We start from the raw sequence: 14,717 nt of genomic DNA, 5'->3' as shown, positions 1-14,717 counted from the left end.
GTGTGACATCTTGATTCTAAAATTATTTTTGTTGTCTGCCTTCAACGATTTTGGGACAAGGGTGTCGAGTATCTTTGTCCCATACTTTTAAGCCTATATTTCAACCACAATTTTCTCTATGATTCCCATTTATAGATCCATTCTTTATATCTACATATTTTTTCTAAAACTATTTATGCATGAGGATCATTGTCATTTTTATATCATCAACCCTAGTTCTTGCATTCAATTCATATCATTTCAATAATCTTTCAATTCAATCAAGGAGTATTGAATTTACCTTGTGCTCGTCCCTTTCTTAATAAGTTTGAGTTTGATCCTATTGATTTCATTCTCCTTCTAAATGTGATTGTAGCAAAATAGGTTTAATTTCTAGTTTGCATGCATAAAATAGTGAGCCTTATTTTCCAATGTTACACAACTATTAGGAGCTTGAAGCCAACATTTAAACATTTGAATTTGGAGCCAAATTGGGAGGACACTAGTATTGGGTGCTAGTGCCCAACTTTTTTTGGTAGCCTAAAGGGCTAGGCACTAAGTGACATGACTCATATTACCAATCTAGACTCAAGATAAGACATTTTACATAGGATCAAGCACACCATCCAAAATGGGTGCTAAGCGCAACATGAAATTATAAAGTGTATACAATTTAAGATGTTACAATAACCAAGTAGGGGTTGGAACATTCTCAATTACATTGATCATTGACAACAAGTCTCCTTCCACTAAGTGATTTTTAATATTTTCTTAAAGATAATATTTCCTTTGGAACTCTTTGATCTTTAAAGAGATAATATATGACAAAATGTTGGGATATTCCTTTGTAGATTTTGATATTTTGATGAAAATGAAAGACGCCTTTAAAACATAGATAAAATTGTACAAACTACTTTCATTTTAGATATCCCCTTTTAGAAAAAGGGGTAATTTTTTTGTTTATGATCTTTATGCTTGAATATCTATTTTTAAAAAGATTATAAGTTGAATTTTTATTTTCAAAAGAAAAAGATATATCTTATTATTTTTTTATGTTGTTTCGTTTACATTTTTTTTTTTAATATTTTACTTTCATATTCTTTTATTTGTAGTAAATCAATTTATTTTTATTGATTATTTAATTATATTAATATTTAAAAAATATAATTAATTGAGTACAAGTATTTAATTAATAGTTAGTCCATTTAAAATATACTTCTGAAAATAAAAATAGAAAAAAAATCTTTGTATTTAGATTAAATTAATTAATTAAACAAATTTATACTATTGATTGGTAGGTACTTTGTATTTAATTGTACTAATTTAATTTAGTTAATTGATTCATTTATTCACTAAATTATAATACTTCATTTATTTAAATCGCAAAATGTCAAAATAATTCATTTCAAATAAATGCGTGTTTAACAATTCAATGATCAAGCAATCTTTCAACATCTAAATATTTAAATAAACAAGCAAACATAAAAAATTACAATGATTTGAAACACCATTCAGTGATCTTTAAACATAATTTCGAACTAATAATTGATTGACTAGTCCACCTAAATCTCAATTACTATTTTTTCAAAAAATTTATTATACATGCATCGTAGGTTGAAGCTAGAATTAGGAAAGTCTTAGGAGAACTAGAGGCTTTGTCAACTTTTATTCTCTTGTTCTTGAACAAATGACTCTTTTGAAAAATATTTACCCCCAAAAAAGTTAGTTTAGATTGAATATGCCACATAAATATTCATCCACGAAATACCTCTTGTTTCAACTTCATGCCAATCTCTAGAATCCCTTTACCTATTCTAATAGAACCTCTACAACGTATCACCTATCTTCTACTCTCAAAAGATGAAGGTAATTTAGCCAACTATACACTCAACCTATCACTAGACCAACTCTTGCCACATTTGTACATTGAACCATCCATTAAATTTCTCTAATGCAAACAATCATGTGTAACTAATTTTAGTGCATACAAATCCAAGTTGGTTCAACATCTACACATCTGCATATTATTTGTAATCCTCATTTTATCCATGCACCTACATGGATCAATTCCGTAATGTAAAATTGAAGCTTGATACAAAATCAATGCCTTTTTCTAATATTCAAAATTCAATTCGCGCACTTATTGCTACTTCCAATAGGTTGTTACCTAAAACTTGAAACATGCAATATTTCAAATCCTATTTTAGGGCATTGTATAAAAAAGGTCCTAATACCTTTTAAGACATCTAGGAAGTAGAAGTTAGGATGGCGAGATATTATTTTTTAATTTGTATTATCAAGAGGCACATCCAAGCATTCAATGCCACATCAACACGTTCATGAACTTAGTAATAGATAAGCATATTACATAATTGAGTGTTGCCTTTGATCTTTGTCCCCAAGTCATTGAATCAACTCTCGTAGGGTTTTGATAGTGAACATAGTATGCTCCTCAAAATTGTTTGTAAACACTACCAATCTTCTCATTGTAGGTTTAGACATCTAGAAAATGTTGATTGTAGGTACATAAATCCATAATATTATAGATTAGTTTCATGGATTGATGTTTGATTGTAGGAACTCAAGGTCAATTGTATACCGCGATATCAATCCAAGTCCATTTTACACCATTGACCCTCACAAAGTTTGCTAAACAACTTTTAAATTTTGTCATTTATTTCCAATACCTCTAAAAACACACTATTCAAAATTATAATTAAAAATCTATGACCAAAATGATAAATAACTAATAATCTACTGTTTCCAGATTAGATTGTGTGTGAATTTTTGCATCCATGTTTCGAATCACATTCTGTGATTTATCATCAACATGATAAATAACTATTTATCAACCATTAAAATCAGTCCTAAGCTCTTAGCCGTAGAGGTTCAGCCTAGTGACTTGTGCTTTGACTTGTGCCCCCGTATCGGATGACAAAAATTACTTTGTGAAGGCCCTCGCTAGACTGGCAGCTCATGGGCTTCATGCCCTTGCTGGGCTGTGGTGCTCTCAAGTCTGAACCTCCATAAAAAAATTAAAAAAACTCAACTTCAATAACACAATCTCTAACAACTCTCAATTAAATTATATTATTTCTCATTTTTTTAAGTTAGATTAATAAAAATACAATTACAAAGAAATAACAGCTGTAAAAACGATGTCACAACCAATACTCTATCTCTGCCGAGAGAATTTTACTCTATCTCTGTCACATGAATTTAATTCATGTGCCAGTAAAGGACAGCAATCGTAAATAAATAAGCTTTATTTAATCTTTTTGAGATGTTTTCGTGACAGCTACCTATTGCTTGCCATATTTATTTTTTAAATTTAAAGAAGAAAAAATAAAACAACCTTCCTTCTGTTATTTACACGGTTAAAGCAAATTGATTATTTTTTAGAACGTCCGTTCCGTAATGCCTGGGTTGAGGCAGACTAGTTTACCGTACCTCATAAATGACTTTTCATTCATTATTCATTGATTTGACATATACAAACTTCCTTTCTAATTTACGTACTTCCTCACTTGCTGGCAAAAACATCATATATTTTAAATAATTTCAAACAATTAAGAAAAGTCTACAAATATTTAGGACTTTTTTTAACGTAAGTTTACAGAGTTTTATCTAGGAGAAGATATTGATATTTTGTTGGTTTTCTTTATTTTGATGATGGATCAGAAAGTGAAATGTGATCCAAAACGACAATACAAAAAAAAATTCTAGGGAATTCACCCGTCCGTACAATTCGTCTTCATCAGATATTTCAAGGCGCTAAACAATTTAGTTGTAAAAAGCCAGAGCAGATCTCCCAGAACCGAAGAAGTGAAAACAATAGCAAAGAAAAGCATGAATGGGAGATAATGGGGACCAAGAATAAAAGAATATATGGGAATGATGGAAGTCCCTGCCGCTTGGAGACCTCCCAGAGCTACCATCGTGATCAGCAGTTGCTTGCTTCTCTCTCGGCACAGCCTGTTACAGGCATCAACATCCACATGTGAAGGGAAATATGAATCTTGACAGATCTCTTTCGTCATCCAGTAACACAAACACCCTTCAACCACAAGCCGCAATATGATAGCGACATAGTGTTTATTTGGCAAATCCTCTGGGATATCAAACAGAGAGCGCTTTCCACAATCAAATCTATGGATGGCCTCTGCCAGGAGATCTACAACAAATATAGAAGTGAAAATCCAGTAGGGTTTCTCAGGCATTAGACTGCCCAAGTTTCCTCCCAGGACAATTGCCCCTGTCGCACCAATCATTGCATTTATCACAGACGGAGTTAAGAAATTTGCGGCATTCCACTTATGCTCCTCTGTAATATTGCTTGTCATCTGCGTACCATTTCCCGATTGGACCTCCATTGAAGTCTTCGTTTCTTCTCTTACTATTAAAATGTGCGTGAATCCTTCGAATAAAATAATGGAGAGCGCAACAAACAAGAGTATTTTGGTTTGCCTCTGTGTGATGTCCTCGTTATATAAAAGCAGGGTAACGAGGGCAATGCTCATGTCTACCTTGAGAAAGACGACTCCTGCTCTGCAATGATCAGAAGCTCGATGAAGCTTTTTACTCTCCTGTGATTGATCTGCTGTCTGGGGAAAATTTTCAATCCAGGTCCAGTAAGGTCGTATGGAGTAAGAAATGACAGCCTCTGTGACAAGGATACTCCAGCACACCCAAAATACAGGGGTAGATAGCAACATTCCATAACTTCCAAGTGTAAGCGCCACGACACCCCAGTTAAATGTAGAAGCCAAATCAGCAAATCCCCGGATGTATTCGACATGATGATCATTTGCCTCTGGACCCTGAGCTGAGGGAGAAGGTGAATGCAAATAATCTGCAAGTATGTAACAGGATTAAAATCAGCCGTTATCTAAGTGATCGTTTGTCTCTGCAGTCTGAGCAGAGGTCGAAATACTAGCTGAATGCAAGTGATTTGCAAATATAAGAATAGGCTAAAACCAAATATTATCTAAATCAGAAAATTCATTAACTTTGTTGCAAAAATGACTATAATTTCCCTCCAGCTCAGCTCACCTGTTCCAGGATCACTCGAGCTGTTTTGCCCACTCGTTATAATTAGCTCCTCAAGGACAGGATCACTTGAACAAGATTTACTGCAATTTTTCGCACTTGTTATAGGTAGCTCCTCAAGGGCAGGATCACTCGAACGTGATTTTCTACTGTTTTGCCTCTTTGTTATGCTGTTTTGCCTCTTTGTTATGCTGTTTTGCCTCTGCATTTTAACAGCTTCTTTCGTATTTTATCTAACAAGAGTTTCAGCAGAAATGCTTACAAGAGTTTCAGGTCTACCTCCAGAGAAAAAAATTCCCTTGATTTATAGCGAATCATCAAAATAAATAGAATAAAAAAATTAACGAGAAGGATGAATGGTCGGGGAAAGAAGGAAAGGGGTTTTTCCACGCAGCAAGGAGCTTCGCTTAGATCTGTCGTTTTTTGGGCATTACCAGGCAGCAACTAGCTCGACTCGCTGACGACTTCAATTTCATCCAACGCGGTATTTACACGATGATAGGTAATTTCAGCGAAGGTGGGAATTGAAGGGTACACTGATTAGGTTGAATTATCTGACATGCCTTTACTATAAACATAAAGGAGGTCCAGGGGAATGGCACTACCTAGCTAGTTACTTTCCATGTTTCAGTTACTCTTTGTTTACTGAAATTTTCAATTATTATTTTAAAGAAATAAAAAAAAAATGATAATTAAAAGTTCATAAAAATAAATCTTATAGTTATTAGTTTTTTTGTTTCATAATTGATTCATTTGTGCATAGCTATTAGAACATTTGTGTACGGTTACCAGGTCATTTGTGCACAAGTATTGACAATTTTAAGTACACAGTTATTGGAGCATTTTTAAGTAGGTATCAGCAACACTTTGAAATGTGTACTTTTCGACCCTTGTGTGCACAATGGATCCTACAACTTGTGTCGTTACTACCCAAAAGCTAAAACAATAGCTATAAGCAATTAAGTCACATATGGAGACGATAAAAAAAATCATTGAAATTTGATGTATCATTTAGGATTTGTGTGTGCACAAAGTTAGCTATAACAACTACTAGTACACTTCCCCTAGAGGCAAGGCAAAAAGAAATTTTATGTAAAATGTGCGGGCTATAATTGTGGAGGGTAAAGAGGTAATAATACATCTAATGCATACAATTATCTTTTCATAATTAAAGAAAAAAAAATACAAATATCAAATAGAAATATTGGTGTGTCTTTGTGAATTGATAAGAGATAAAGTTTTGTTAGATGTTTGAGAAGACATTTGTTAACAATAATACAACATAAATCCTTATCTTATGATCTCTTGTTTTCTAAATTTGATAAATGCATCTTCATTAGACCTTATTACTATGAAGATATGTTAAGGGACCTTATATCTTCAAAAGATAAATAAACATAGATTTGTACAGAAAAAGAAAAAAGAAAAAAAAAAATCATTTGCAAAACCTCATATGAGTGAAAAAATAAACTAGATTTATAACCTTCCAATATTATGGATACAAATGTAAGCGATGCGATTCTAAAAGATTTCCACAAGAGGGTTAGAAACACCAACAAGACAAACACAATAGAAAGGTACTTGATAGAGAGTGGGCTAGTTTAGTGGACTTGGTTATAACCTATGTCAATTTTGTAATCCTCAAAAAAGGAAAATTATAAATACTAAGAAATATGTTGTATTACAAATCCAACCCCATTATAAAGGATATGTAGGGCTTCTAAGCCAAGGATGAGTTGTTACGATTAAGGTGTCATTTGTACCTTGTAATCTTTTATACTTTTTGAGTGCATTTACAACTCTTGGAAAGTGTCCTCATACACTCAGGTTATAATTGGGAAATAATTTGTAAATAAGATTCCTTACAAATTTTGGCATTAGTTGTTATATGCATTCATAAAGGTGGCAAAGTTGACAATGGAAAATACAAAGTTATTTTTTTAAATCAAATACAAAGTCATTTTTAGCAAATTTCTAATATTAGATGTCAAAATTTAGTAGTGGACCATCTTCCATGTTGTTGGAGACTCCAACATGTGTTGGGTTATAATTTTGGATGACTACCTTAGTATATGGGTCATTATAGTCTATGAGTTACAAGCCAAAGATGCCATTTATCACAAGCATCAAGAGTGATTGTTATGATTAGCTCATTGGGGGTTACTTAAATACTATTCTTGGAAGAGCCTCTTCATTATAGAGTTGATATCTTTTGTATTTTACCATGTTTTAATGGTACATTGTTTTGGAAAACTATTTTTGGTATTGCTTTTGGGTAAAAGCACAAAACCGTGTCACATTTCAGGCCAACTTATTAGAACAAGTAAATTTAAGTAATTCTAACTAAAAATTAATTTTAGTCAAACATATGGTCTATATAGATTCATTATAGCTAAGTTATATATGGGCCACAAATTTTCCAATTGGAAGTGTCTACCAAATGTATATTTTATACCACTTTGGGTCTAATTACCAAAAAAAATTAAAAATTAAAAAAACTCGATGTTTCAACAACTCCTACTCTTATAAATAATATTTTTTTTGAAATGTAAGAATACCCTTTTATAGATCTATAAGTGAATTTTACAAAATTATATATATCTTTTAATATTTTAATTGGTTTTTATATTTTATATTTTTTTTCTATTAAAATTAAGTCATCAACACTTAAATATAAGGTTGATTATCTTGTCAAGGAAAAATACTAAAATTTTGAAAAAAATATGATGCAATAGAGAAAAGAATTTATGTCAAAATGATATAATTCTTTTCTAATTTGGATAAATAATTAAGAAAAAAGGTGGTGGGAATTGGAAAGAGTTATATTTCAGCATACGTAACTTTTCAAATTTATTGAAAAATATATATTTATAAAAAATAGTAAAAAATATATCCATGCACTAACGTTTCAAGTTATCAATATACACAAAAAAATTTGAAGAAAAAGAGGTAAAATTTACTAAATAAAGTGTGATGGCTTGTGTAACTTCAATTTTAGCATTTTATCAGCAACTAAATTATAGTGTTTACTTTATTAAAATCTACATTCAAATAATTTTTAACTTTTTTGTTAAAATTACAAACTAAAAATAGACAAAAGAATATAAATTTTACTACTTTACATCATTTTAAAATTCAAAACATATATTTCACTTTCTATTGATTTAATTTTAAAAGTTGATTCAACATTGACCATTTCCTTTATAAAAGTGTGACACAATTTTTTACTTTTAGCCTTTTCTATTTCTCTATAAAGTAAAGGTATGAGATAGTAGTTTTAAATAAAAAGGTGATGTTAGAGTATCGGTAAGAGTGAAGGGAACTTGTTAGTGTTAGATGCATGCTATATATTTCTCATATAGAGTTTTTTCTCAAAGGATTTCTCCACATGCATCTTGCGTTCATATGGTTTGTTAGTTTTATTCTTATTGTTAATTTCATGAAATCACGTTATTATTGTATGCTAATTTTTGGATAAGTAAATATATTTTAGATTTGGATACACTGGTAAGAGACATTATTCACCTTATTTCTTAATATTTAGCATCAAATGTAATGGTTTTGCATAGAGAGGGATACCTTTATATTAGTTAAAGATTTTTTTGGCTGCAATAGAAGATTTTGCATGATATGATTTTATAAATTTGTGAAAATGATTGAAAACTATGGTTTCTACTACTTGTATGGATATTAAAAAATTAAATGGTATTAATTATGAGATGTGAAAGTTAAAGATGAAAGATCCACTTGAAAAAAATATTAGCGATTATTTTTTAAAAAAAGAAAGAAGCCATTGAAGAGAATATTGTTTGATTATTCATTGATACTCATCATATAGGATGAACATGATACATAAATCATAGGAATTTAGTTGCTTTACTATCATTATAGCCGCATAACTAAATGAAGATAATGTAATATATGAAGCTAATATGCTAACATTCCCACCTTATTACATTGTTTTCTAAATATACCCTTGAAAAATAAGATTAGACCTTACCAAGGGACAATCCTTAAGGCTTATACAAAAAATAAATACACATTCTTGAGAAGATCTTTATTTGAAGAAAAAAATCCTAAAATCAGGTGCAACTCCATCAAGTTGCCTGATAACCCTCATAATGGTGTAGCTTTGGGTTGAATTCTCTCGTTCTATTTTCCTCAAACTCTCAAATCATGGACACAAAATTATTGGACAACAATCCATATTGAGCTCTACATGTTGAGCATAGGGCTCCATTAAACTATCTCGTGACCCTCGTAAGGGTATAATTCTCGATCACAGTCTCATGAACTCTTTGGGAAATAATCCATATTGACTTTAACACCAAATTCCTTACCTATCTTCAAAGATCAAACTTCACAATATATGCATTCTTTGAATCTATCAGCACCAACAACGAAATTGAAAAGGAAAGAAAAAATCATTTCTCATACAAAACATCGTCAAAAAGAGAGAAGTTAACTTGAGATGATGAAAACCCTCTAGCTTCCAAAATAGCATCAATAAGCATCCAAGTCACATCAAGATAGAGGCTTTGGTGTTGGGAAAATAAGTGTTGTACACCTTGCATAATAATGTTTGTAATTATAATCTTTATTTAATATGTGAGTTTCCCATGGACATGTAATGTAATATTTATTTATTTGATGTTGCACATGGACGAGTAACATGTAGAGATTCCTTGGGAATATTCTTGGGACCACTTGATGAGTTGTATTGTAACATTGGGATTATTATATTGTATTTATTTAGTATTGGAAAAATAAATTTAATAATGTATCCAATATTAGATGTGGGTTCAATGGGGTGGGTAGCCCATGGTATTTGCACAAGGTTTTGTAACATATGGTTTTGATGTATTACCACTTGGTGGTTTTATGGGAGCTTGTGTTCGTAAAAGCAACCACAAAGGGTAGTTGTTTGGGTTAGCTAGGTTAGCCAAGTTTAGCATTTGTGGAGGTTGGAAGCATGGGATGTGTGATTACATGCTTGTTCACATCGAGTTCTTGTTGATGGCTAGGTGAAGCTTTCACCATTGTATTATAATATTGCATTGTTGAATAATACATGGTGATGGATGCTTTTGGAGGTTGGGTTTTTCCCTCATGAGGGTTTTCCAAGGGTATATCTTGTGTCATGTTTGATGGGTATGTTGTCTATTCAAGTTGCATGTGGATTCTATGTGTTGATTTGATTAAAATCTTAATTGGGTTATGTGAAAATTGTCATAAAGTTGGCTGCAAGTTTCCTTACATTTGGTTCACTAAGAAAAATGGTATTGCCACTAGTTAGACTTGACTTGATAAAATCTAGTTTTTTGTACCAACTAGGGAAGTTTCAACATGCTTCACCATCTCAAAAATCTCAATAACATGCTTTGGTGTCACATACTCATAATAGTTGTATGAAAACCCTTTTGAGTCCTTTGTGGAATTAGGAATAATAATCATGTGAGCACACAACATCCCAGACACTCCATTTCACTTACTAAGAATATACCATCTTTTGTTACCTCATTTTGTTTTACACCAAGGTGATTCAAAAGTGCTACCTCACTATCACACGATCCTAGAATTATACAAGGGTTAGTGCCATAGAATAAAGGATGATATTTACCAACTTTTTCTCTATTCAACATTGAATAAAATGTGGCAACTTCATAAAAACAAATTGGAGCCATTCTAAGGATCTCAACTATCTTCATATTTTCAATCAATTCGTCTGAGGTATTTTTTTAAATATATGTTGTGTTGTGTTCTTGGTCACATTAAACCAAGATACATAAGGGGCTAGAGCACATCAAGAAGCACTTTTCCTATTATTGATCTCAACTTAATGATAAATCCATAAATGCAATTTAGTATCCTTTCTCAAAGCTATTAGAGACATGGAGTCATTACACGAATAGAAAACATCCAAGGATTTATTTCCTATCATTCTTGAAATCCATCCTAGTTTATGATAAAGCTAGCATATCACTATTTAACTGTATATCACCAATTCAAATGGGTATGATTGATGAAACATGAAGCATTTCATCCCTTCTAGCACTAATATGATCTTACAAGAAATTAGTTTTTTTTTTGTAAAAGATAAAATCTATTTGTGCAGAGTTTAGAGACTATATATTTATATAAAAATTGTTGTAACTATATCACTAAAGAGAATAATGAATCTCTCACATTTCAATGGATAAATCTTCCAATACATCCACATGACTTTTAATCATCCACATGTAAAGATCTAATGATATGATTCAAAGATACAAATGAGTAGAGAACTTAATAGTGGATGTAGGAGTTAGTGGATAGACACATCAATTACAAAAGAATGAACATTCACAGTTTTATGTCACTGTAGTGCATGAGGAAAAAAACCATTGCAACTAGGCAACAAGTCAAATAGGAAATAATTTGCTTCCATTTCGAATGGGACAACTTCTCTTCCTGATTGCTTCTTGCACTATTTCAAACAATCTCCAACGTATCTTTCATGTCCTTCCCATTATCACTAGTTCTAACATGATCAATTATCACTCTCAAATATAAATTAAATAGACTATGTAACCATAGCTCTTTTCAAAGGAACTATATTCTACTCTAATACCATCACGAAGAGAAAAATGCTTGATTATTCATTTATACTCATCAAACAAGGAAACCAGGATACATAAAGAATAGGAATGTAGCTGTATATGTAAATTTTGCACTCAAGAAAAGAAACAAAAACAATAAAAATAAAGTGCAACAATAAATGCACAAAAAAGAAATCTTTAATTCAACTTCCAAAAATTGATTACATTTTTCACTCTATGTAAAATATTACAATTAGACAATTTTTATGGAGGTTGTAGCCTTGCAAATAGATCCTAACATCTAAAAAAACTAAGCATGCAATGCATGAATTATTCACTAGAATGATAAACAAAGTTTCTAAATTGTTAACTAAACTTAAAACAAAATAGTAAACTACTCATGCAATTTATAAATAGGCTAACAAAAACTATGCATGTGGAGGCACACACAACATGGCAATGCATGATAGTGAATTTCAAGATCAACATAATGTTATTTTCCTTCCACCACACACAATAAAGTGGTGTATGGTAGTAACATTGAGTTGAATGGTGGTGACACTCAACTATCACCTACCAATTAACATAGTCCCCCTTGATGCTAAGACTCACAATTTAATATCGAAGCTTTGAAAACTAGATCTTTCCAACTCGATGTGACCTTGCTAATACAAGATAACTCAATGTGGAAAATTCAAACCTTTGCAACTAACTGTGCAATATTTCCCTTCCTTTCTTTAAAGAAGACTCATATTATTTCATATTACATGATAGCATTCAATATGTCAACCATACCAAGAAGTCATCAACCACTTAAATCAAATATTAAAACTTTGTTTGACCACTATCTCTTTTAACATGCAAACACTTAGGCTTATACAATCATTTAAACATCTTTGTTACCTTTCTCTAACTAGATGCATCAATCCATCCATAATCATTTTGCATAAAATCTTTCTTAGATTGTCTATTCCTCTCAATGTTCCAAAATGATTTTTCACAATGATTCTTCAACCTGCAAATTGAACAAGGGTGAAGATCCCAACAATTCTCTTTCTTATGCCCTTCTCCATGGTAATGAGAACATGTCATCCATTCCATTTTTTGAATTGATTTGCATGAACTTGTAACACTAGCAACATAGAATCTATCTTTCTTAACATATCTGAGACCTTCATTCTTTGGCCTCATAACTGGTTAAATTGGCTCTCTTATTCCTTGTCCATTCTTTCCTAGTCATCTTCCTTTATATCCCATTTTCTATGCATAAACTTCAAACTAATATTATGTTGGCATTTGCATGAAGATTGCATTAATGATTTGTTATGTTGTCATTGATGTCAATTGTAACAGGTAATGATATTGTTATAATGCTGTTTTGTAACCGGTAGGAAGAGATAGTGAAGGGAACTGTAACCGGTAGGTAAGTTTGTGTAATGAACCGGTATTGCTAAGTATTGGAGAGTTGGACCGGTAAACCCTACCTGTTGATTTGATAAACCCTAACCGATTAAGTTTGGTGAATTGGTTATAGTGGTTTCTGATCTGATGATGAGCGGTAATGATTATGACATGTATGCATATTGTATGAAGAGAGTTTCAAAGTGTTTTTGGTGCGTTGAGATAACAGTTTTTATCTTGGGAATGAGCAACTATATTGCATGTAATGCAAAGCACGTGATGAGTTACTGAGTTCAATGAAGTGGTCATCAAGGAGCTCGAGGCTTTCTTGAATGATGTGCATAGATTGTTATGTAATCCAACAGTCATACTTGAACCAACTTATTTGTAATCTCTATGAGAGAATTAGGTTTTTGTTATGTTACTAACCTATTGATTTGTTTATAAGGTCGATGAGTTATTTTGTTTAAGAGTTGGCAAAGTTTTAGTTGAGTCTGTGGTTGCTGAATTGGATGATGTATCTGCAGTTTGTGTAAAGGTAGATATGAGCATGAAAAGGATCTTAACAAGCAAGTGTAGTGCTATTCAAACAGACTAGCAAAACCCCTATTGTTTTCTAACAATTACAGAAGTTGAAATCCCCTAATCGGGTAAGCTCTAACAAGCTTAGTGTTATTCAAATCCTCTAACTAGGTGGTCCATTAGCTTGGATTTCAAATCCTCTACTAAGGTTACTCCTCACAGGGTATTGCTTCTAATAGGGCATTATAGTCAATCCCTTAACCGAGTGGTCCCTAACATGATCTATTCTTACCAGAACTTTTTGTAAAGCTTTAACAGACTTGGCTCCTAATAGGGCAAACTTCAGAAGAGTTCAGATAGTTAACTTGTGAGTCTCATCTCACCGTGGTTTTTCCCATTTGGGTCTCCACGTCAAAAATATTTTGTCAAGTGCTGAATGTTTTTGTGGTTATGTTTACTATGGTTAAATTGCTTAACTGCTTAATCCACTTCGATATGTCATGTTAACCAACAACAATCTAAAATTAGGTTTTACTTATGTCAGTAAAGTATTTGGATGTTTGTGGAGTTTCTAGTTGTTTACTATTAATCTGTTATAACAGACAACCGGTTTATCTTGACAGTGATATTGCATTGTCAGTTTAAAGTTTGATTTGAGAGGTTGATTCTGAGATTGGTGGAAGTTTATATCAGTTTTTCTATCTACTGATTCACCCCCCGTTCTCAGTAGTTGACTGGATCCTTATTCTTTCATCATACCATCAATTGGTATCAAAGCGTCTCAAGTCCTCTAAGGTCTAAGCCTAACAACTTGAGGTAAAGATCTTATAGAACATGATAAAGAAGGAAGGTCTGAAGTTTAATAGAGAGAACTATAGAATATGGAGTGATAGAATGAAAATTTATATCAAGAGTCTAGGAAGTCAATACAGGGAATATGTTGGTACTCAATATGTTGCACCTAGTGGGATTATGACTGATGATCAGAAGAAAGAGCAACAAGAAGACAATCAAGCACTGGAGGCTATTATCAGTTCTTTGTCTAATGTAGAGTATGTAGATGTCCATGGTCTGGAGACTGCATATGAGGTATGGAAGAAACATGAAGAGATTTATAGCAGTGATGAACTGAAGATTGTCAAAGAAGAGAGTCTAAGAGAAAAGTTTGATGACATGCGGATGGCTGAA

General features: G+C 32.1%; 1 protein-coding gene across 1 annotated transcript; it reads right to left on the bottom strand.

The window, feature by feature from the left end:
- Positions 1-3,510: 3,510 nt before the first annotated feature.
- On the bottom strand, positions 3,511-5,424 carry LOC131071908 (uncharacterized). Its single transcript, XM_058007879.2, has 2 exons — positions 5,032-5,424; positions 3,511-4,831 (listed from the first exon to the last, which is right to left on the bottom strand). Exons 1-2 carry the CDS (start codon positions 5,234-5,236, stop codon positions 3,711-3,713), a joined length of 1,326 nt encoding a protein of 441 aa, XP_057863862.2. The 5' UTR covers positions 5,237-5,424; the 3' UTR covers positions 3,511-3,710.
- Between the last annotated feature and the right edge of the window lie 9,293 nt (positions 5,425-14,717).

The sequence above is a fragment of the Cryptomeria japonica genome, chromosome 7 (assembly GCF_030272615.1).
Source record: "Cryptomeria japonica chromosome 7, Sugi_1.0, whole genome shotgun sequence".
Taxonomy (NCBI): Eukaryota; Viridiplantae; Streptophyta; class Pinopsida; order Cupressales; family Cupressaceae; genus Cryptomeria; species Cryptomeria japonica.
Note: the sequence above shows the minus strand (reverse complement) of the source record. Positions and strands in the feature narration are given on the sequence as shown.